Source organism: Harpia harpyja, chromosome 3, assembly GCF_026419915.1.
Source record: "Harpia harpyja isolate bHarHar1 chromosome 3, bHarHar1 primary haplotype, whole genome shotgun sequence".
NCBI lineage: Eukaryota > Metazoa > Chordata > Aves > Accipitriformes > Accipitridae > Harpia > Harpia harpyja.
In genome coordinates this window covers 32,497,620-32,522,660 of record NC_068942.1, presented here as the reverse complement: position 1 = coordinate 32,522,660, position 25,041 = coordinate 32,497,620, and the positions used below count along the sequence as shown (strand labels likewise).

General features: G+C 39.4%; 1 protein-coding gene across 3 annotated transcripts in view; it reads left to right on the top strand.

Moving 5' to 3' along the window:
- ZNF451 (zinc finger protein 451) overlaps nt 1-23,297 on the top strand; it is a 43,709-nt gene extending 20,412 nt beyond the window's left edge. For all 3 annotated transcript variants that reach the window (XM_052781839.1, XM_052781838.1, XM_052781837.1), the window contains exons 9-15: nt 1,724-1,871; nt 2,412-4,066; nt 5,186-5,320; nt 9,362-9,492; nt 10,454-10,640; nt 20,777-20,851; nt 23,012-23,297. In XM_052781839.1, coding sequence (XP_052637799.1) covers nt 1,724-1,871; nt 2,412-4,066; nt 5,186-5,320; nt 9,362-9,492; nt 10,454-10,640; nt 20,777-20,851; nt 23,012-23,064 — 2,384 coding nt within the window. In that variant the 3' untranslated portion in view covers nt 23,065-23,297. The remainder of the gene's footprint in view (nt 1-1,723; nt 1,872-2,411; nt 4,067-5,185; nt 5,321-9,361; nt 9,493-10,453; nt 10,641-20,776; nt 20,852-23,011) is intronic.
- The last annotated feature ends 1,744 nt before the right edge of the window (nt 23,298-25,041 follow it).

The following is a 25,041-nucleotide window of genomic DNA, read 5'->3' as shown; positions in this document are numbered from 1 at the left end:
AACTACTGTCCTAAATAAGTTTACATTTAGCATGTTGATACGAACTTGGACCAAAACACATAAATTTCTTTTTCAATTCCAGTCAGACTGGCTGTGATGTTCCTTCCCCTTACTGTACTGTCTGAAGTCAGCTGGAGGCAATTTTTCTTGTTGGTGTTCTTGGCATTCCTGGTGGAAAAGACCTGTGAAAGTTTCTTCTCCATATAATTGCAAATTTAGCCTGCTTAGCTGGAACAGTGCTGCCGGTCTGATGCCTGGCACTGGTCGAATTGCTACTAAAGGCTATAATACTGGTTATGTTGTGAGCTGGTAACATCCTGAACCGTACTTACTGGATTCCACAGAAGATATCTGTCTGATTATGGTCTTGAAAGCAGGGTTAATGACCATCATAGCTGTACTGACTTTTTAGCTTTGACATAAGCAATAGGCATTAAAGCATCTACTTTAATGTTAGGTAAACGGCTGAGACAGATGAGATATAGCGGGAGTTGACTTCTTATTCAAGAAGCTGTCATATTTTTAGATAGCATAGCATTCACAATAAGCCTATATGGCCAAAAGGATTGGTATAGTTATTTCTCACCCTCATAACTGTATCTTCTACTTCTGCCCTCCCCCAGAGTGGCTGCAGGAAGTGTACAGTGAAGACAGGCTTTGAAGGAATCTTCCTGCAGGTCGAGTCAGTACTGCCATCTTCATTGAAGTGACAATCAGCTGCACAGTTCTGAGTTCTCTTATGTATTGTAAATCTAATGTACTTTTATTCTCAAATAGGTTATTAATTCTGAATGTGCCGACTGTAGGTGCCTTTAAAATCGGCCGTAGCTTTGAAAAAAGATTGCTGGTGAGCTATTGCTTTGAAAAGATTCAAAGCACAAAATAGTGTTTTCTTTGGAGATGGATAGTGCTTAGCTCAGAACAAAAAAAGGAAGTGCTCCATTTTTTCCTTTGCATTGGTAGGTCTTCATGATTAATATTGTCAGCATGTTCTATAAGATCTGGCAATGAAGTTAGTTGAAAGGCATAACTGCAAATTACTGCCTGCTGATCATCACATCTTACTAAATAGAAAATTCAAAGAGAATTTGCCTCCTAAGATGCAGAACATTAACAGCAATATCTAGTTCATAAGACATTTCCCGTTATTTTTTCAATAGAAAATTTTCTATTCTGCTGGCGCATGGAGTTAGACATGGAGCATGTACTTGGAACAATAGGAACTCCCGCACCTAAAAATTTAAGGAGAACTGACATTGAGGATGGGGAAGAGAGAGAGGGATGGTCCCAGTATGTGGGAACTTGTTAAATGAATTGCATACTCTTTTCTTTTGTAAACACACTATGGCTTTAAACAAAAGTGTATGTAGTAAGAGTAGACAAGTAGTGGTCGATGGAGGGGAGGAAGGTCAATAAGAACCTTCCCAAGAGAGGTATCTGACCTGACCTTGGAGGAGGAGGAAAAGGGAAGTAGAGTCAGTCACTAAGTATGAAAAAGCAAGATGCTGATTCGAAAATGAGATTGTTACAGAGGTTTAAAAAATTAATGCAGTTTTACTTAAAAGTTTCCATGGCACAATTACTGACTCAGCTGACACATGGTAACTTGCTTTCTGAACCCTGTGACAAACCAGTACAATTGTAACTAGGTCATCTGAGAGCAGACGTACTATGAAAGAACTCTTTAACGTGTGGTTGCACTTTTTGCCATTCCATACTATAGATGAAATGAAGGCTGGCCTTCCTCTACCTTTCCCATCCTATGCAAAGAACCTTCTGATATCTCTGTGCAAAGAGGTCCCCTTCCAAGTGAAGTGTATATCCTGCTACCAGATACTACGCTCGCATATGGAATTAACGGCTCATTTCAGGTTTGTGAGAGACAGCTGTCTTTATAATGTGAACATCCATAGGCAGATGTGTTTGTAGTGGTGCTAGTGGATTTCAGGGCATCTAGGACCATCTGAATGTTGACTTGTCAGAGTAAACTATCAAAAAACCTGCCCCCTTTCCATGTCTTTTACCCTGCCTTACCCCACACAATCCACTGCAGAATGCTGATTGATGTCTGTATCCTTTTTGTTGCTTTCTGTAACAGAACAACAGAACTTGGTCTCTGTTCCACTTTCTCTAAGTTGGCAGCATTTGATTTCTAAAATGTCAACAACATAAGCATCAATCTAAGTGCTAGTTTTGGAAATTAGCGCCTAATTCTCTTTAAAGTGCAGAGCCTAGATAGGCATTGCATGTTTTTGTTGGCGAGCTAGTAGGTGAGTTAAAGTATACAGAGGACACTATTTCCATGGACTAATTGCTGTAGCTACTAGGTAATATTTCAAAGTAAATCTGAAAGTTTAAAAATGTTTCAGGTTATGATAAAACGTCTTTATTTTTTTTTTAATCCATTCTAGAACACGTTGTCGTAATTCTGGGCCCGTAGCACTGTCAAAGAAGAGCATCTCCCAAGTTGCAGAGATATTTAAAACAAAAGGTCACTGTGAGAACTGTGATAAACTGTTTGCTGATAAGAATCAGATCACCCAGCATAAGCAAACCACTCAACATAACATTAAAGTTCTTACTACAATGGAAGAGTCCATCTTGATGTTCTGTCATATCAATGGAAAAAATAAAAATCAGTCTCATTTGTGCCATATTGTGGATCGGTCAAGACCACTGCTTAAAAGACATTTGACTTTGAATGAGTCTACCAGTGAAATGGGGTCTACTCCTTCAAAACGGAAGAGCGATTCAAAAGATAAAAATGAAGGTCATGTAGCAAACCAAAGTCAGGGCAGTGCTTGCAAAGTAAAAGCCTGGTTTTGTGAATGTCTTCAAAAGTTTTTTACAGAAGAGTCAGTAGAAAAGCACATTTTATCAGCAAATCGGATCTGTCACAAGTGTGCTGTGTGTGGAAAGCTTGCTGAAAATTCGAGCATTATCCGCCTGCATATGAGTCGATTCCATGGGGGAGCACACTTGACTAATTTTCTTCTCTGGTGCAGAGCATGCTCTGTAGATCTCCTCAGAGAAGAGGATATTATGGGACACGTGAGTGAATTTCATGGTGGACATAGTTACTATTATGAGCAAGAAGCTTTAGAAGATGAGCCTATGCCATCTGCTTCTGACGCAGCATGCATTTCTGCAGGTGAAAGGAAAGACTGCATTCCTAGTCCTATGGAACTCTCCTCTGAAAAAAGTCCTATTCTGGGAAAATGGCAATGCCACATTTGTGAAGAGATGTTTGAATCTGAAGAGAGTGTTAAACAGCATTGCATGTCATTAGAAAGCCATGCATTTCACAGATACTGCTGTGGCTTATGCAGAAATCACTTTCGGAAAGTAGGAACGCTACAGCGACACTTCCAAGAGCATCATAACCAGGAGATACAGACTAAATACTTCTGTGGCCTTTGTGGTAATCTCTTTTTTGACACAGAAGAAGAATTTCTAATCCATTATAAGGACATTCACAGCATGGACTATGCGTTTGTGCCTGAGCAGATGGAAGTATCAATAAAAAAAGAGGAGGACTTCCTCCCAGTAGAAGAAGGAGACCGTTTAACCTGTGGTTGCCGGACAACTTATGTCTCCAAAGTAAACAGGAAGAACGATTATGGGAATTGTCAGAAAGCCATGCTGCAAAAAGGAAATTTATGGTTTCGATGCTGCTTCTGTTCTGCAACTGCACAGAATTTTGCTGATTTGAACAGTCATCTCAACAGTCACACGTCACTGAAACATAAGGGAGAGATGTATGTTGTTAGATGTGCTGCATGCAACAAAAACTTTGACGATCTTCAGAGTGCACATCAGCACTATCACATGAAACACTGCTTCTTGCAGAAACCTGATCTATCAAGTCTTGCATCAGAATCGGAAAATACAGTATTCAAGTTCACAGCAAGTGGGGCTTGTGTGGACAGAAAACCTCACAAACTAAAATTTCAAGCATCTCCATCCAAGACTCAGGAAAGACCACAATCGTCTCCTCTGCAGGGACCAATACAGGGAAGGCAAGAAAAAAAAGAGAACTCGACATACTCTGAAGAACCTGGTGAAGGTTTGTAGACTTTTTTTTTTTTGCATTAGAAAAATATTGTTGTCTTTAACACACTCTGTTTCAATGTCAATGCAAGTATGTAGCATACCATTTACCTACATCCAGTCTATAAATCAGCTCAGAATTTGATGTTTGTTATTTCTCAAAGCTGCATTTTGAATTCTTGGTATTTGAGTTTCCAGAACTTGGACTCGACAATTTATTGCTATATGCCATATGCATGAAGTCTTCAAAAAAACAAAAAGTAGGCAGATGTGGGAACCCTGGGACTGAAACATTTAATTTTCAAATTAGTTGGGAGCATAATTTGGTGTTAAAAGGAAGAGGACAATCAAGGACCGCAGACAGAGATCTGACTCCTAGAAATGTAGGAGTGGTCTGTAATACTCACACATTCAAGAGAAACTTGCCTCCTTTGTATGTGTAAATATTTATGAGACTGGTAGTGCTTTCTGTGTGGGCAGTCCTATTATAACACCATCTTCTCAGTTTCCTTAGCTTGCCAAAAAATAATTTCGGCTGAAAATTTATAGTCTCAGTATGTATTAGGCTTTTTGCCTTGAGCATGCAAATACTTTTTTTTACGTTCATGTCACTTCTAAGAATGACAACAAGAATGCTGAAGGTGTACCTTGTGTTCAAAAATTGGAAGTGTTTTTAATTGCTTATGGTGTCATAATGCTTTTGATTAAAAGGTTGACATTTATGTTAGATATACAGCAAAAAGTATGTCTCTAAACATTTGACGTGCTTTTATGCATGTAAGCAATTAAATGTTACAGAGACTTGCCATAGTCGGGGGTGCACAGCTGAATATTAAATGGACTATTAAAATGTCTCAGTGCAGGACAATAGCTTTCTGTGGCTACCACAAAACTATCCAACTCTATGCCATCGTATAGCTAGATTCTACTTTCTTTTGTGTGGTTTGTGTGTTACTAAATGCTACTTCAGTTGATTTAAAAACAATGCAATCCCCAAATACGATCATGTTCTATAACTTTTAGCTTATAGAACAGTTGAATACATGAATTTTCAAAAGCATATCTTAAGTTCATGTATGTTGGTTGACCAGAAAGTCAGGTGAACTTTAAATGCATCCTTTTTATCCCATTGAAGATGGTGAACTTCCTGATCTTGACTACCTGAGTACCATGACTCACATTGTGTTGGTGGATCTGGACAACTGGGGAAGCTTATTCACGCAGCTGCCAGCTAACCTGAACCAAGGGACATTTATCTGGGGCTTTCAAGGTAAAAAGTGGTTGAAGGAAATATAAAGATAAGATTAAGAAGTCTACACAGATACTTGAGCAGAGATTCTTTGAATCTGAGGGAGTGAAGGACAGGAAGAAGCAGCCACAAGGGCTTCTTAAGTCACAGTGTCACAGGCACCATGTCATAGAAATGTTCTTGAACTTTTTGAAGTCAGTCTTAACCTCCTCTGCTCTTATTAATCCTTGTAGAATATGTTCCAGAATTGCTGAACAGTTTAGGAGTCTTTCTGGCTTACCTGCTGAACTTACTCTAGGCTGTATCATACTAGGTTTTCGTAATTATCAGGACAGCCATAATACTCAGAGATTATTTTCTTTCTAACTCCCAAGTCCTTGTCATGTTTTTTTTCTTTTTAGTTTCAAAAGGCATGATTTTACATTCTTGTACTTGAATTTTGTACTGTCTGTGGGTCGCTCCTTAAGGATGTCCCTGGTCATCCTGCATATCAATAGGTGTATCTCACATCTGGAAGATACCAGTAGTGGTACAAGGTGATTGATGGAACTCGCATAGTTACGGGTTTGTAAGAAAGCTTTTTGCGAAGCCTACCAATAGCATCCCTCTAACTTGATACTTTTCCTTACCTGACTGTTCTTGAACCAACTTCTTGTCCACCTCATGCTTTTTCTACTGTTTTTCTCTGTATCTGCCTTTATAATTATTTTGCCTCTGGTACATTGAATACTTCAGTAAAGCCTAGATAAGGGATAGTTTCAAAATATTTATTGCCTGAAACATAGGCATCATCTTAGCAGACTCGTAGGAATTGTCAGGCATGTTTTACACTTGGTGGACAGCATTGCACTGCACTTCTTCACTTAATGTTCTTGATTATCTCTTTCTTTAGAAGATAATCAAGAGCATCCTGAAAGCTGAGAGTTTCCATGCTGCTGAGGTTGGACAGAAAGGCTTGTTGATGCCTGAATCACTTTTTTTTTTTTTTTCCTCTTAGAAACAGGTAGTCCAGTTAGCTGATGAAGGCAGAGCAAGTATGTCTGTTAATGTAAAGTATAAGTTCTTTAGTCAGCTGTGCTCCTGGACCTGTAGTCTAATGTCTGGTTGTTAGGAGTTCTGGGGACAAATCCTCTGGTCTTCTCTGTTAAAGCAAGTTAACGCTCCAGGGTTTTGTGTTTTGCTCAGGCTTTACTTCTGTATCATTGCCTGTATTGTCATTACCTACCATTTGGCCTCTCTGCACAGTGACAGTATTCTTGCGTACATGCACAAAGCCAGAGAAAACACTGATTTTGGGGGTTGAGATTATACCTAATCATCCTGGATTTCTATTCCATCCTTGCTGCCTGGCTACTCCATTTATTTATATTCTCTTTTCTGTATGGCTGAACAACCTGTTGTTTGCTCTTACTATCTTTTGTGAGGCTTTACCCAGCTTGACTTCTGGTCAAATTTCACTTCACCCCTGCACTTCTTGACTTCTAAGGCTGTTGTGATTTGGGGTTTGGTTGTGGTTTTAATTGATGAAGGTTTTGTATTAATTTCTATAGTTATTCAATCCACTTGGCCTTGGAAAAACTTTTTTTTTTTTTTTCTTTTTCTGCACATAAAAATAAGAAACTATTAGGAATCTGACTTGAAGAAACGTCAGGCCTGTTTGACGTCTGAAGTCCAAAGCTACTCTGTTGTGTTTTATAAATAATTATTTAGTAAAGAATAATTTTTCACAGTTATATCAAACTTTCCCCACTTGAATTCAGACACTTGCTTTCAGTCTTACTTTGTTATTCTACTTAATTTACTCAAAACTGGTTTGTCATTAATTGACCCAAGCTTGTCTGTTATGACAGAGTCTTCTGTACTGTTTTTCAAGGTTAAAATGCCCTGGTTTGATTCAGTAAGAAAAAATTGATTGAACCCAGAAATGCCTGAACTGTATTGTTGTCAGAAATGTCTCTTCGCTGACCTATCTAAGAAAGAGAAATAATCCATAGTACAGTTTTAGTGTTACTAATCTATTGTTAATATAATAATCTTACCCAAAGGTATCTCTGTGCTAGCTATGACACTGCGCCCGGGGATGTTCCAGACACAGGCACCTGCTAGCACAGCCCAGCCCATGTCAGTGCCACTCAATTTCTTGCTCCCCAAACAGGGTTGCTGCATGCAGGCTGCCTCATGGGAGTGGCTCCTGGAGCACTTGAACTGAAAAACCCATACTGAAGAGTAAATGGTGATTAAAATGGGCCATATTAATGTCAGAGAACACTTCATCAGTTTATTAGCATCAACTATATTGTTACAGAGCCTGGGAACACTAAGGCTCCTGGGCACATCTGGATTTATTGTTTCAGGTGCCCTCTCGTAATAATGGTTTACAGAGTTATTTGATACATGCTGTTCTTGTTTGTTTAGCCTGTGAAAATGGCGACATCACTGGCTCTTCTGATTTTTTTTTCTGCATTTCCCAAACAACGTTTCCAATTTTTTTATTATTATTTTTATATGATACTTTTGTATTATTTCTGTTATTCCTATTGCTAATACAGCCTTAGCTTTGCTTTGAGTTCCTCCATTGTATTGCCCCTGCTCTGTATTGTTTCTGTTTTCAGATATTCCGTTGTCCTTCACCCATTTGTGGTCTAGCTCTGCCAGAGTAAATACAGTTCTGTCATTGTTTTCAGCTGTTCTGGTCAAATGTTTATGTTGCACATTTATGCAGCCAAAAGCCAAGGTTAGTGATTACAAGTCGTGACCAAGGCTGTCACAACAGATGAGAATGACTTGCAAATACTATTTTTCTCATGGACAGATACCCCTAAATCATTTCTGTGTAGTCTGTTACAAAATCTTTGAGCTTTGAGATAATTTTTGATACCTTCTTATAGCCATTAGGCTGGAAGGGGGGGGGGGGCGGATGACACAAAAAACCCCGGGAGAAATCTACTGAAGATTGCTTCTACTTCTTTGTCAGACTGGGTTTGGGCAGGTTGGAATACACAATCCTCTACTGCCTGTTTACTTGAGCCTTAATTTCGCATGTTGTCACATGAAGTGCCATCAATGACTGCTTTCACTTTCCATTCAAAATCCTTTCTTACATCCAGACACTCTATCATCTGGCAGAAAAAGCAACATTTTTTTCCTCCCCATTGCAGACCCATTATTTCTTCCATTATTATATTCTTGGGAATGTCATGAAATTCTTATTTACTCCCTTCTAATTGTCCTTCAGTTGTTTGTCTTTTTATGTTGTCAGAGTAACTCCAAGCGCCTCTGTTTTTCCCTCTCTTCTCGAGAGACTTGCTGCTTCTTTCCTTCCCCTTGCAAGCTGTTTCAGCCTGGTATTATCTGTAGCAGGCCTGTTACTTGGTTCATCTCTATTATCCAACTGTTTTCTCAGCCAGTAACTACATGTTTTAGGATACTGTTGAGAAAATTCCTGCATTTATTTTTTTTCCCCACTCGTAGCATCATTTTGCTTATCCTTGACTGCATCCAAATGTTTGTCAGGACTCCAGCATTTGTTTCAGCTGTTGCTCCAGTTCTTGTCAGAACTCTTTAAAAAGAGGATCCATGTGATGTGTCAGGCAGTTACAGAATCTGGTGGAAATAACCTTGGGCATTACATTAGTACAGGATTCCCTAAGAGAAGCATTTCTGTTATTGTACTATGTTCCCAGAGCTCCTCTGCATCTGCACATTAACCATAACTGTGCTTAAAACTGAAAAAAATACGTTCTTATGTCTAAATGCACATGATATCTAGAAGATAAGTTTTTCAGGATTAGAAGAAAAATTCATACAAAATTAAATGAGAGGCTTTGTGTAGGATCAGGCTAGCTACTTTCTCCTTTTTTGTTTTCTAACCCAAGAACAAGGGTTCTTTCGGGATTTTGGTTATATGTTTATTTTAGCTTTCGCATTGGTCAGAATAAATTCTGTCTTTAAAGCCAGATTTATCTTTGCTTTTGCCTTCTTGCATTCTTAATTCATAGTGGCATTTCTGGGTTTTGTTTTTATTTGTTTTCTTTTTTTTTATTTTTCTTCTTCACTGTTTAGGAGGATACAGCAACTGGAAACCTCCAGTGCAGTGCAAAATTTACAATTATCTTAAGAGGATTGGATGTTTTTTTCTTCATCCACGTTGTGGTACCAGAAGAGAAGCAGCAGACTTTGCTCTCTGTGTTCATGTAAGTTAGTGCACTTTTATTGTTGTGTTTCTGTACCCAGAGAAGAGTGGCAGATGATATCTGCTGTTGACATCAAGTACTAATTACAAATGAGATTCTCAGATTCTCTTCACGTGAATTCTACATCCTCTAAAAAGAATGATAAACCTGTCAGTGAATTGAGTGGAGACAGCCTGTTGAGAAGTGATTTACTTTTTTTTTTTTTTTTTTTTTCTTTTTCTTTCCATAGGAATAAGAAAGTTAATGCAAATAGGACATCAGCCTGTTGTCAAGGGGAAGGGGACTGGTTAGGGAATGACTTAAAAACCACAATTCTTACATTTTCTGTTTCAGAGAAATATAACTTCTGCCTCTCTCCTCAAGTAGCCCAAATCTAGAGCCATCTTTAAGCTGGAGTTGGATGGGTGCTAGTTTCAGAGACCCTGTTGGGCTGACAAAGAGCAGTCTCTCTGTTCAGTAGACCTAGGGCTTTGGCTGGATTGGGAGGGGTGCAGGTGAAGGACAGGAATCTGGGATGCCATGGGGACTCATGTTTTTAATATGGTTCTTTATGAGTTAGATAAAGCTACTTGAGAATCTAATTATATGATATGTGTGTTTTGCAACAGTGTTTGTATGTTACATTACGCTTTTTTATGATTCTTAAAATGCTCTGCACAGATGACTTGTTTTATGTAGAGATGGTTCTGAAATGCTGCTTTTTAGGAATTTGTTCCACATTCCATCTATACTGTTCTGGTAGCCATTTCCTATATCTGTTGTCTTATGTATAGAATAAATGCAGTGTCAAACTGTTGAAATAATACCTTCCACAGTGTTATAACGTGCATTGGACCATAAAAGTGGTGATACAGAAGTGTAAAAGGCTTTCCTATGAAGACCTGTCTTACAAAAAGCTAGCCAAACTCCATGAGATAAAAACATAATCTCAGTTCAACACTTGTCATTTGTTCCCGTACAGGCTGGTCGTCTGGATGAGCACCTGCCCAAGCAAATTCCTTTCACCATACTTTCTGGAGACAAAAGCTTCCTGGAACTGGAAACTCAATTTAAGATGACCCAGCGGTCAGCTCGCATCCTAAATCCTCACCACATTGAAGGAGACATGATGTGTGCCTTGCTAAACAGCATTTCAGATACCACAAAAGGTAGAAAGTAAACATTAAACACCGTCTTTCCAGTAAACCGATAGTTCTTTCCAATAAAAGAATTGAACACTTGTGCTGGTAACACAAGCTGTTGCTCGATGCTTCTTGTATTGTACTGGTATTTCAATGAAATATAGATCAGAAGAATCAATTTGCTTGGGGCAAGCTTCGAAACCAGACTTAATTAAGCATTTTTATTCAACATAACAAACTCTGTCCTCCCTGTATTCTTTATTATAGCGGAGACAAACTGTTGTTTCAGTCTGAAAACTCCTTTCTAGAGCACTCTCATGTGCATATTTGTCAATATGTACTCAAATCTGCTTTGCTTGATTTGTTCTGGGTCTGAAACAAACGTGACCCTGCTAAAGCATCGTTATTTCCCCAAATATCTCTGCCTATTTTAACTCTGATTGTCCTCCTCTTTACTCCCAATCACTTGATAAGTGTCTTCACTGGTACATGGCTGACACATCTGTTTGGAGGAAAAGTATCAAGGAAAGCTTTTAAGTTCTCTGGAATGCCATATTCTAATTAATGGCATGCTAAAACGGTCACGCTGGTTTTATATAGGATAATCAAAGAGGTCTGAGCCAGCTCATTTTCGTGCAAAGGATACCGGAGCTGAGGTGAGTTTTAATACTTCTCAGTATCTTAAAATATCTTGGAAGTAAAGTTTTCCTAGAAGACCTGACGTTTCTCTGTAAACACATTATTGCTTTTCCTGGGTTCTTGTTGTGGTTTGGGGGGCTTGTAAATTGAGTGCGTATTACAGAAAGTTGTTTCTGAACTAGCCCTAAACTTTTTTCAGAAAAATACACTGCTAGTCTTGATGCAGGTGTATGAGAGCTATCACGTGGTGCTGCTGTTCTACCAGGAAGACTGAAGTGGAGTGCTAGCACTACTGGTGAATTGGCATCGATCGATTAGAGGGCAAAAGAAAGATAGGATAATTAAATGGTTTCCTGAAAAAATTGATCTATGGTGAGCTGGAACTGATTTATGTGCTTCTGATACAGAAAAGGTGCTTATAGAGTTTTCTGGCTACCCCAGGCATTTGCTGGTCTAATTTTTCAGCAGGATTATGGAGATGTGATTCCCAGCCAGAAGCAGCCATACTAGTAAAATTTCTTGGCGTAGTTAATTATAGAACTGTCACTTTCACTAGTGCAGGTGACTTTGCTCAAAGGGGAAGATTGCTTTTCTCCACAGTTGTCCATAAAGTTACGCATTGAATCATTGTATTCCCACTATGAATGTTTTCTTTGTAGAGTGTATTGAAATTCCTAGATTGATAGATCTCTTCTAATGTAATTATAGCTATAACTGTATATTAATGCAGGAGGCTGTTTTTGCTTTGGGAGCTTTGCGTGTTTTTGGGGGGAAGAGTTGGAAGAGAGCTGGAACTTGCAAGCAGTCAATTTAAGTCAATTCAGCTGTAGGGGCTTCCTTTCTTGTACAGTTTGTTGTGCGACTTAACGTTATGAGACGGTGAGGAGAGGGGAAGGACTGTTTTGCTATGTAAGGGTACTCTAGCTCCCTGCCTGGGTAGTTTGGCTAAGATAGCTTTATTCACGGGGGTATACTGGCTCAGAGGTGATGTCTTTGATCTAACCATTTTCTGTGTATAAATTATACTCGAGGTTGGGGTTTTTTGTTTTTTTTTTTATATTGGATTTGCTTTCAGAAGTTTCCTAATCTAACCCTTCTTTCAACGTCCTTTACTATGTTAATATTTAATGTACTATTATGGTGATGGGCTCTACTGAGAGGCCCTAAACCTCAACTTGCTGGCTGTCTGATTGTTGTGCATCCCGCTTATGTATGCAGTTGTTATAAAAAAAAAAAAAAAAAAAAATACTTTGAGCAGGAAAGTGATGGAATTGCACGAGTCCCTTGGCTGTCAGCGTTCCCTGGCAAACTTGTAAGGAACAGAATTGTCTTGAGCCATCCTTGGTCCCCTTCTCCAGTCAGTGTCAGCAGGGGGGGACCCAAACAGTGAGAGCCGCCGTTGTCTCCTGTTCCTGTGTTAAAACAGGACATTAGAAAATCATTTTTGCTAATAGGCCTATGTTCGCTGCGTGTGGGATGATGTTGTTACGAAGAGTCTATAAAGTTTTTTAAAAAGATAAAGCCACTGCATAATACGCACTTCACTGGCTCAGCAGCATCAGTAAGCATTTGCAAGTCTTAGTGTGGCAAGACCAGTATCAGAGGGCTGAGATGGAAAGTCATGCAAGGTATCATAGGCTGGTATAACCTGTTGTCCTGTTACAGAAATGCAGCTGAACGTAAGGAAATATAAACAAGATTTTCTCGCTTTGTGACTTTCTCAAGCCTATGGCTATTATTCTGGAGGGAGAAATAAGTGAGAAGCAGTTACCACAGAGAATTGCATTGAAAAATAGAAGACAGTTGTTGGTATTGGATGAACTTCAAAATGAAAAACCTATTTCCCTGAATCACCTTCACAGAGCTATCATTAGCTTGTGAGCAGCTGGATTGTGTTTGGATTGTGGCAATCTGACAGTTGCACCTTCTGAACCATTTTACCATGTCAGCAGAACTGCTGTGGGAACTGTGGTACATGCATTCATTTTAAAATAAATAAATAAAAACAGAATTTCCTGCATATGTTGCAGTAGGGTATCGACTGTGTGTTGTCTTAGGAGACCATTGGCAGTAGTGAATGCATTAATTTCCTTTTAGGTATGAAAAGAGTAGGCAAGACATTTATTCTTACTTGCTCTCTCCTGCTGCTAAACCTGAGTTCATAAACACAAAAGGTTTTTTTTCTTTTATGCTGAAGGCACAACACATGATGCACAATTCATGCGTGTTAATAGAGTGGTTTGAGAAGGGTAGAAGAGAAGAGTTTTCTATGTCTCCCTTCGCAATTCTTTTGTAAAGAAAAGTTTGTAGCATGCAGAAAACCACCATTATTCCCTTGTCTGTCTTGACACTTGATACCTAGTCATGACAGTACTGCTACAGCTTATACTTTTAATGAGTGCTGGACAATGTTGAGGGCAAAGCTGATGGTAGGTTAGGGGTCGTCATGTCCATCCTGACACTGGTAGGAGTGCCCCAACCTCTTGGTTGACAAAAGTGATTTTTGTGTAAGTTGATGGCTTTAGCTTAACTGTATTTCTCAGTCATATTCAAATGAGATCCTTTATTGACTGAGCTTTTAAGTAAAACAGACTTTTCTTAACAATAAGAGGACCAAATTTTCTGGAGTATTTCTCTTCCTTTCTTTTAAAGAGCCAGGCTGTTTCATGAGACTGTCAAAATCAATGGTGTAGTGATGTACTATGTTGTCTGCCAAATAGCCACTGCATCTCTTTTACTGACACATTAGGTTCATTTCCACTGTGCTCAAGTGGAGTTGTCAGCCTGCGTCTTCAATCTGCTACTATTGCCTGAAGTGTTTACATACTACTGCATGTAGCTTCTATGACAGTTTATATTTGGAAGAGCAGGATTTCAGTTCATTTTGATGAATGCTGCCAAGTTTCCTAGTTCCCACTATCCCAAAAAGCTTTTGGTTTACATACAGCCAACAGTTAAGAATTAATTTACAGTAGAAATTGAGAATAATTGCTTGCCTTCTCAATGGTCAAGTTTTCGTGGGTGTTGAGGTCCATCCAATATGAATACCACATCTGACCCCACCCAGCCTCTGCTTTTTTCAAACCTTCGGTTAACACAGACTGCGCGTGACTGAAGATAGGTGACAGCCTCCAGCCCCCACTGTCCAAAGAGACTGAATGTGAAGGGCATGAGCATCTGCAGTGTGACGCACCATGAATGAATGATGGTTACTCTAGTAAGAATCTATTCCTTTATATACACTGTTATTACAGTTGCCACAGCCTATTGCAGTAGGGAGTGATAAGAAAGTCACCCTTGAGTTGTAACTGTGTGTTTAGCTACAACAGGAAGTTATTATTGGCTTTGGTATGTCAGTGGCATCTCTTGTGTGCACCTTTTAAATATATGCATATCCCCTAGGGAGAAAGCAGTGTATTAAGACCTAAGATAATGAGTCTGAACAAGAATTGTAGCCAAGTGGATGAACTGGGAAGACCTCAGATCGTACAAAAAAATCCTCAAGGTTTAGTTTAATCTGGTTGTGAATTTTAGAGAGGTGTCTAAGATGAAGGTTAAATGAAAGCCTGAGTGATCACCATGGTATTGGCCACAGTTTCCAAAAAACGCAGTTGGAGGAGGGGGAGGGATTGAGAGCTTTATTTTTAGTCATGCTACACTTGAATGAACAGATGAATGAGTATCTGTGGGGAGAGAGATATAGAGTGAAGCTTTAATTTGCATGGAGGAAGAGAGGTCTTGTGTATTTGTGAACCCTCAGCAGGGAGCAGCTGTACTTGCATTTACAGATTATGTTACCTTAATGAAGAAACGGAGATTAGAGCAGTAAGTATTGGGAGGAGTATGTGGGGGGGATCCTCCGGGGACATATTGGAGAAGGAATAAAGGAAAGGATTCTGGAAGCCAGGAAACAGTATTACAAAGGCAGCGTGATCACGCATACTGAACGTCATTGCTAATGAAGATAAGAATGGGGTACTGATTTTAAGGTTTTGGCTAAGTAGTCACTAGGATCCTAAATGAGGTAACTTCAGTGGTATCCTTAAGGTAAGGTAGCACTAAAACTTCAGACATCAACTGTAGAAGGAAAAGGGTCAGTGGTTGGAGAGACAGTGAGTTAAGTGTGATACTAATTTCACCATACATTGGGATGAGAAAGAGAGGATGAGATTGGGAGTTACAGAAAAGACGAAGAGAAGGAGCATTGTAGGAGAGAGAAGTGGAGGTAGGGTGTGAGACTGTACAATGTGTGCAGTAGTCAGGAGGTGTGTTAAGAAGTTGTATGGCAAGGGAGGAGGGTTAAGGCTGGGGAGCGGAAATCGAGTCTCTGGTGAGACAGAGGAACCAGTAAACCTGATGGAAATTAAGGGGATTGTGGTAACTAGGGGGGTTGCAAGAGAAGAGGATCAGCTATAGGGCGGGGATTATGCTGAGCCATGTGGGCAGCTAACCCAAATTGAAGCTGTGGCAACTTCGATGTCAGGACAGTGGGTGGCGCTTGCATTTTGTGAAAGTTTACCAGTCTCTTCCCAGAACAGGTTTCTATGAGAAACTTGCCAAATGTCAAAAAATCACTATATTTGCTCCCATCTATGGGGTTAATCTTTCTGATCTCTGTGTTCTATATTCATCCAGAATTTGCTTTCCTGTTTTTTCATTCTTCCAGCAGGAATTTGGCAATATGTGAGGGCAATAGTGAACAGTAGGATTTCCTTGAGAGAATAGGCACAGTCAGAGTTTCTTAGCTGTTGTTTATTTAATAAAATGTACTAGAGAAGAGGCCATATCTTAAGATTTATTGGCTGAGAAACTGGGCAGTTGCTTTTCCTCTGACCCCAGGGGAGTTGGGAGCTACAGAACATGCTAAGCATTTTAACAAGAGAGACAGGACATGCCTGATTTCTCTAAATTAAACATTCTCATTTACTTTTCATCATCAGAAGATGCCAGCAGTACCACAGGAGTATATGCTGATGAAGTGATGAAGGGCTGGATGAGCAAACGGTGAGGTGGATTGAAAACTGGCTGAATGGCCAGACCCAGAACATGTTGATCAGTGGCATGAAGTCCAGTTGGAGGCCAGTAACCAGCTGTGTACCCCAGGGGTCAATACTGCGTCTGGTCCTTTTTAATGTGTTCCTTAATGACTTAGGTGGTGGGGCACAGTGTACCCTCAGCAGGTTTGCTGGTGACACACAACTGGGAGTGGCAGCTGATACACCAGAGGGGTTGTGCTGCCATCCAGAGGAACCTTGACAGGGAAGAAATGGCCTGACAGGAACCTCATGAAGCTCAACAAGGAGAAGTGCAAAGCCCTGCACCCGGAGAGGAACAACCCCAGGCACTGGTATATGCTGACCAGGGGTCAACCAACTGGAAAACAGCTTTGCAGAAAAGGACCTGGGGGGCTTGGTGGACACTAAGTTGACCACGAGCCAGCAGTGTGCTCTCATGGCTAAGCAAGCCAACAGTACCCTGGGCTGCATTAGGAGGACTGTTGCCGGCAGGTTGAGGGAGGTGGTCCTTTCCCTCTACTCAGCACTGGTAAGGCTGTAACTGTCAAGTTCTGAGCTCCCCAGTACAGTATATTTTTGGTAATATTCAAAAGCCATCTGGACATAGTCCTGGGCAGCTGGCTCTAGGTGATCCTGCTTAAACAGGGGGGCTGGACAAGATGACCTCCAGAGGTCCCTTCCACCCTCAGCCATTCTGTGATACTTGCATGGAGTATATTCTTAATTGGAATCCACAATCTCCTTGAGAGCAGAGTTCAGTCACAGGGTACAGACATGTTACGAGCAACATTAGATCAAGCACAATGACCTCTCCCATGTGGAAAAGCAGCCTGGTGTCTTCTGAGTTGAAAATGTATCTGTCCAATCAGTTGGCCTTTCTTTCTCTTTGGTTGACAAGTGATGAGTTCCACAATGTCCTGGTTTTGGCTGGGATAGAGTTAATTTTCTTCCTAGCAGCTGGTATAGTGCTATGTTTTGGGTTCAGTATGGGAAGAATGTGGATAACACTCTGATGTTTTCAGTTGTTGCTAAGTAGCGTTTAGACTAAGTCAAGGATTTTTCAGCTTCTCATGCCCAGCCAGCGAGAAAGCTGGAGGGGCACAAGAAGTTGGCACAGGACAGAGCCAGGGCAGCTGACCCAAACTGGCCAAAGGGGTATTCCATACCATGTGACATCATGCCCAGTATATAAACTGGCGGCAGTTGGCCTGGGGGGCGGGTCGCTGCTCAGGAACTTACTGGGCATCGGTCAGCGAGTGGTGAGCAATTGCATTGTGCATCTCTTGTTTCGTATATTCCAATCCTTTTATTATTATTGTTGTTGTCATTTTATTATTGTTACTGTTATCATTATTAGTTCCTTCCTTTCTGTTCTATTAAACTGTTCTTATCTCGGCCCACGAGTTTTACCTTTTTCCTTCTGATTCTCTCCCCCACCCCACTAGGCAGGGGGGAAGTGAGTGAGCAGCTGCGTGGTGCTTAGTTGCTGGCTGAGGTTAAACCATGACATACACTAATATTTCTTGCTGTCTAGCCCCTAACGAAGCTGAATTCCTGCCCCCCGCCCCCTTATTTGTTGGAGCATTTCTGCCTACAATTTTTGCCTGCAGGCAGCTTTTCTTCTGACTGTTACAGACTTATTCCCAATTCCTGTAGAGCCATATCAGAACATCTTAAAATTCTCATCTTTACTGCTTTTGTGCCTTTAGTCTTTGCTCTGTATAGGTTTGGGGAGGGTGGGGGCAGGGGGGAACACTGAGGACAAGCATAACTGTGTCTTTGTTTTTGGATAAGAAAAGTCTCAGTGTAATTTGAGATAACTGACAAGCCTTTGTGTGAAAACCTCCTAAATAAGGTTTGGCTTTTTGTTAGCCTCTTAATAGGTTAACTTTCACTAACTCAAAGATTTCAGAGAAGCCAGCAACTGCCTCCATGGGAAGTTGGATGTATGTTAATACAGTTAGGTAGAGGGGAGAGAAATATTGCAAATAATGACCAGTGAAGGCAGAGTGTTGCTCATGAGGCTTTGCCAGATCAGTGAAGGCAGAGTGTAGCTCATGAGACTTTGAACATGCTTCATAACTACATTTGACTGTGAGCTGATTTTTCTTTTCCCCCCTCAAACTAACAGAAGATCATCAGTACTAATTATTTTAAAGTTTCATAGTTTCTGGTAGTGAAGTGTTGTTGTCTTGAACTATGCTTTAAGCAAACCTGTTCTCTGTGATAACTGTCAAGTAGTATTTAGTTATTGCATATCAGGTGCAGTGATAAATCATGGTGCAGGCAGCTTGTTTTAAAAACATTTAAATGTTTTGCATGCTAGTTTGCATATACCTCTGTTCCAATATGAGTATGTACCCCATGTTATTACAGTGGTGTAATTAAGGTGGTCTGACTAGCAAAACATTTTGGCAAGATGAGGCCTGCATTAATACATAAGATGAATCCTAAACTTTCTTAATGAACTAAAATAATTCTATCTACAGATCCTGTTTCAGTGTTCATAACTGTCCTAATTGACAGTAAAGTCAACTTAGCTGCTGATCTGCTGTATTGTGAAAAGCGAGTGTCAAGTTGGCTTGTTGCCTGGGCCAGGGAAGCCAGGAGTAAGGTGGAAAGTGCTGTCCTCTAACAGTGTGTCAATAGGTTACCATCATGGCTTCTTCTGTGGTGAATGCTAACTGACTCTATAACCCGTTCCAGGAAAGTTGACTTCTTTAGGTCATATCTGGAAGAAACTCCTGGATTTCTGGCTACTCCTATCCTCTGCTGTTTAACCGTCTATGCAAGATGCCAATCGGGAGAATATTGCCTTGCCCATTTGGCTCCATCTTCTGTCAAGTCGCCTAAAAAATCCCCACAAACCTACAGAAAAGTGCTCTTAATGCATTTTTATTTGAAGTGGTAACAAACCAGAGACCCTCTTGTACTATGCCTTACTGCTCACAAGAACTCAACTCTTCCTTTATAGTTATGCCAATAAACGAGTTAGGAAGTGATTGCTTCAACTGTTACACCTCTAACAGGTACAAAACTTTTTAGAGCAGTCTGAGATGTCTTCCAGGTTGGAAGATTAAAAGGATGGTTAATAAGGGAGAAGGCACTTGTGCAAAGCCCTTTCCCTGCACTTTTTCCTCCCTTTCATAAGTGAGTATAATGACACTTTTTGGGGTTTTGTTTGTTTGCTTTGGAAGATGGTGTGAAAAATAGTATCTCTTCTGCCCAGAGATAGCAGCCAGCTCCAAGACAGGATTCACACTCTGCTAGGTGACTGGAGAAAGATCATTTTAACTGCAGTGTATACCCAGCTATTTCTGGCATCTTTGTGGGCTCCTGATCTCTGTTTGATACCAGCTGTTGGAGTCTGTATTCCTGGAATTGGGAAAGTCAGCAACGTTGCTGTTCAAACAAAGTATATGTGTCAGAGGTTTGAAACAAATTTTAGCAAGTGTACCTGTTACTTTGAATGCCTAACTTGGTTCATGTAAATGCCAGATGTCACACAGTCAGTAAATTAGATGTCCATATGGGAATGTTCTTTGCTGGTAAACGTAATCGGAAGTACATTGGTGTACTAATAAATGTGATGACTTTAAGGGAAGTGCTTCTGTTGATATGACCATAGGAGACCTAGTTGATTGTGAATACTGTAAGACCTCATTACAGACGCCGTCTCCCAAAATAGCAATAGCCTGTAGCATGAGAATGAATACATAATGTGACTCATTGACTTCATTTTTTTTTAACCTATAGTTTACTGAGACTGTTTAAAACAAATGGGAAAAAAAAAACAACCCACCTTTGGTACACCAGTCCCTACTAAACACTTCAAAATAGAGCTGTCATTCTGGAACTGGAAACCAGCCTCATGAAGAGCATTATTTAGAAAGGGAAAAGTGGTGGAGTTTTGGCTGGGCTTGGCTATAGTGAGTTAGCAGATTAAACTAAGTGTATTGACTTTTTTTCTTCTGTGAGACTTGAACAACATCTGCTGAATTGCACTCCTCAGTTGAGTTATAGCACTCCATTGTTCAAATGGAGTACTTAGGCAACAAAATACAGCTAAGATCATGTGTAGGCAGAGAGACACTAATCGCACTTCTTCCCATAATTAAATCCTTGATAGATTTTGTAGAAAGTGAGTAATGTTCTTTTTTTTTTTTTTTTTAAATAACTGAGTATTACAAAAAAGCAAATGCAGTAGACACTAACAGTAGCTTCTGCACCTATTATTTCTTGTTACTGCTTTAAAATAATAAAAAATTGAAGCAGTCTGCCTCTAGATTTTGGGGAGAAAGGGGAGAAGGTAGCTGAAAAATAACTGTCTTGAGTTCCTGTCTTAAACTACCACTATAATGTATCTTTATCTTGATTTTCAGCTCATAACAAGTATATTTCTTCAAATACAACCTACAATGTTGTTACAGTAAGAGGAAATGCAAGAGGGGACTGTAACTTTTTTTATTAGAACCAATGTGTAATTTATGTTTCATTTGTGCATTTAAGGTTCAGATAGCGAAGAGGATGAAGATATCAAACTAACAGTGAAGAGGAGCTTAGAAGAAACAAAGAAACAGGAAGGTCTGTTAATTTTTACTTTTCTGTGTTCAAAAGTGCTATTAATTATGGAAGATATAGAAACTAAACTTACAATCAGTTTTGTGGCAAGTGACCTCTTAGGAATACTCTCTAAAATACACTGGACAATTGTGAGTAGTTAAGAACACAGTGATGAGTTATAAATAAAAAATAATTTCCTAACCTGAAAGGTATGCCAGCAGACTCAAAGTCTATTTTATTGGTGCACCACAGGGTATTGTGCAATTAAAAGACTTGACTGAGCTCACTTTGTACCAGTGTAATATGACTGTGTTGACTCGGAGTAGAACTGCTGACTAAATAGTTGAACTTCTGAATAAATAGTTCAAAATTAGGTATTATATCTCAACAAAGCATTCTGGTTTCCTAAAAGAGCTGTAAATCTACATACAAGTTTGAATCAGCAGCACAGCTGTCTGCTCACATCGTATCTTATTTGAAATTGCTTTTATCCTTTTGCTGTTGTGCTTAGTTGGTGGTGTTCATACAATGTAGTCATTAATTTTTGGTGACAGACTACAGTGCACTTTGAAAATAATTTGTTGTTTAAAGGCTTCACTCTGCCCTTCCACTTGATGGAAATAAAACGAACTAAAGAAAATCAATAAATAATTTGTACAAGGTCAGTGATGAAACTGATAACTGAATCTTATATTCCCAGAATTTATTCAGTTATAAATTTACCAACTGTTATTAAATGTCCAACATATTCATCTACAGTACTGAAAGTCTGCCGCACTCAGGTCCCCCTAGCACGGGGTATTGCCATCAGGGATAGCAGTGGCATTTGTTGCATACAGGAGGTCCCAGTCCTGATGCTGCAGTGCTGAAGGCATCTGACCTTATGAAGCGGCCTGGCTTCAGCTGCATTTGTTGGCTGCGTGCGTGGTTGATGGCAGTTCTGTCATGGGGTAAGAGGGATTAAGGAGGCAAAATCAACCCCAGAAAGGGGTAAAAAGGAAAAAGCACTAGCAACTGCTGGAAGAGGAGAAAGCAAAAAGCAAGTGTAGGAGGCAGAAAAAGCTGCTTCAGCAGCGACGGGAATAGGGGACAATCCAGCTATCGCTGTGGAGCTAACTGCATGCCAAAAAGTTACCTCTTTTGTCAGTAGTACCAGATGTTACAATAAAGTCCAGGTGAATGAATATGGCTCTGCTGACATGAGGAAGCATTCTTTGATACTATTTCTGTTCCAAACATAGGCCTTGCATAAAACAGCCCAACAATAGTTAAAGTTTTAAATTCTGTTAATGTCAATAAATACAATTATTCTGTTTCCTTTGTCATAAGAACAGACAGCTTTTTTTTTAATAGCATGTGCTTGTGTCCTCCTAAAGCAGAATATGAGTAATTCAAGAATGACAAGTGTGTCTGAAAGCTGCTGTAATTTTTCCAACTATACTATTCGTATTAATATTTACTATACAGATAAACCTTGTCTAACTTATATTTAATTCAATAACAGCAAACAATTAGTGCCCAAAACAACCTAAATGTAATGCAGAACGGAGTTTCTTCTTTGAGTATTATAAAAGGTGTTTAAGGGAGGTTGTTAACAAGTCAGATGAGTGCAATGCAGTCTTCCCTCCCCACCATCAAAAATATTACCCCCCGATCTAGACTATTCTTATTGTTGATATGACTTCTTATCTACTTATGTCTGGCCTTCCTACTAAGAGTGACAACAGTGGTGCCAAATTACAATGTAGATGCAGGAGTATCTGTTGATGTGGAACTGGAGCGAAAATACCAAAATGCTGTACTTGTTTTGTGTGTCTGTCTTTTTTGGTTTTAATACTTTATTTTTCTTGGTCCATACATATGGGTTCTAATCTTGGTATTATTTTGACCAGTAAATATGTAGTTGCATTATAGTCTTAAACTGATCATTGGGCTGCCCCTACAGTTAATACAGTGGAAGGCTGTAGAGGCTGTTCCTGTATGTTGGAAGTGTTGAAAAGATAGCATAAGGCAGAAGGAGGGAAAATACCTTTCATTCTGTTTCTCTGTCTTTTTTTGCAGTCTGCTGACATTGCCCACAGAAGTAATTCGTTGCTTTATGTAGTAATATTAATGTAATTGTGTTTATGACCAGTTACCCACCATAGTTTGAGATTATAATTGGGTTTTGTATTTATACAGAGCAAGATGCAGAATTGGAAGAAGCTATCAAGAGAAGCCTTGAGGAAATGTAAATGAAGATACTTCAGTACACTAACACCATGTCATCAGAGCTGCTCACAAAAATGGAAGCTTGTTCATCTCTTCACAAAGGTTCAGAAATACCACTTCAAAAACAACGTCTGTATCTTGAATTGTTAGATTTATAATCTGATGTCCTCTGTCATGCTGATGAACAGCTGGAGTTTATGGATATCCGCTGCAATACATTGTGTATGATAAAAATAAATTTTTAAGCCTTTGTGTATTCTGTTTCTAATGGGTGATGACTTAAGTCTCTCCAGTCTAGCTGTATAAGCTGTTGCCTAATTAGTAGGCTGGTCTTACTAGGTATTTTGGGGTTTTTCGTTGTTGTTGTTTTGGTTTTTGGTTTTTTTTTAATTGGTTCTTTTATTTAATTTTTCTGTCACAGAATGTCATTGATGTTATTTACTTTTTCATGTGGTCTTAACAAGAGATAAAAATAGTAAACTCCAATTATCTCAGATTTGCCTAGCTAATCTTGTTATAAAGAGAAGCTTAGATCCCAGGTTTATAAATTGAACATATGGCCTAACTCTTGCCTGTGGCCAGTCTCACTTCATAGACCATACTTTTGTCTACGTCCTGTTTGTTATAAATGTCAGAATCAGGACCACAGGCTGTACAGTTAGTTAGTTAGCTTTATTTTTATAAATGTGTATGTTTTTTCAATAGTAGCGTGGTAGAGTGTTGGATTTGGTGGCTTAAACTTTGACGGGTTCAGTTCCTCTCCCTGATCTGAAGCTGGAACAACTTTTTAAGGGAACAGAAGCTAAATAAACTTTCTAGTTCCTGTTTGGAATAGATGTGAGAGAATTTAAGCTGTATGATTCCTAATATACTATTGTCTTTGCTCCCTCCTGTTCATGAAGAGGTGGCCTTGGATAAATGAATGTAAATGTGTTAATTATTTTTGTACTGTCCTTATATTAAGGTGAACAGTTATTTCTGTGTTTAAAATTATCTATGCCACCTTTCTCAGTTCCTTTGTTTAAAAATACCTATGCAAGCTGTCCAGCTTTACCAGCTTATTACACTTCAGTTAATGATTGCTGTCAATCAGTAAGAAATCTCAATGTAATAAAATGCCAGCTTGATTTTTTTTATTATTACTCATTAGCCTGCGAGTTTGCTTCTAACTGCTGTAAATCTAAATATTTATTATGCAAAGAAATACTTTTTGTGACGAGTAAGACAAGGGGAAGGCTAGATTTTTCTTATTCTCGATTCCTAAGGGAATAACTACAGCTGTGTGTCATCACGGTTAGAAAAGCTAGAAAATTGGCACTGGTTTATTTCCAATCATTCTGACATAATTGCCATCTCTGAAACAAATAGAATTAATGAAGAATCTAGTGAGTTATCTCAGCGCTCATTAGCAGTCATGCAACTTGCCAAAACTCTTCAAATGCCCGAAGTTAGTTTGGACACTTCCAGTGCATTTGACTCTGACACCCAAGTGTTACAGAGTGAACAGGACCTCTTAATGTTTCTCCCTTGTCCCTGCTGCTTGCTTTCCCACTGCAAATCTCAAATTAATTGCACTCCTCTTAAAATCTGGGTGTGTAGTTCATACTGCTGGTGAGGAAGCCCTATTCTGGAAGATTTTGAGTTGCCTTTAGCTACTGACTCAAGCTAAATCAGTTGCAGAATTTTTCACACCACGTTCTTCTAATAAAGGGTGGAATGAGACAGAAAACAATTTTCATCCTCAAAAACATCTCAGTCCAAATTATGGAGGCTTTTGGGCAGGTGTTTTTTTGGTTTGGGGTTTGTTGTTTTTTTTTTTCAGTGCAGACCCTAAAGTTGCAAATTTCTTTCACATGAAAAGATGTTTTAGCTTGAGAAAGTTCTTTGCTTGGCTCAACAAATGTTTAAAACCTGGGTAGATGGTCTTCTCCAGAGTCTGCTGTTAGATTTTGATCATGTGCTTTATTCCTCATAACATTTTATTCCATCGTAACTGTAAA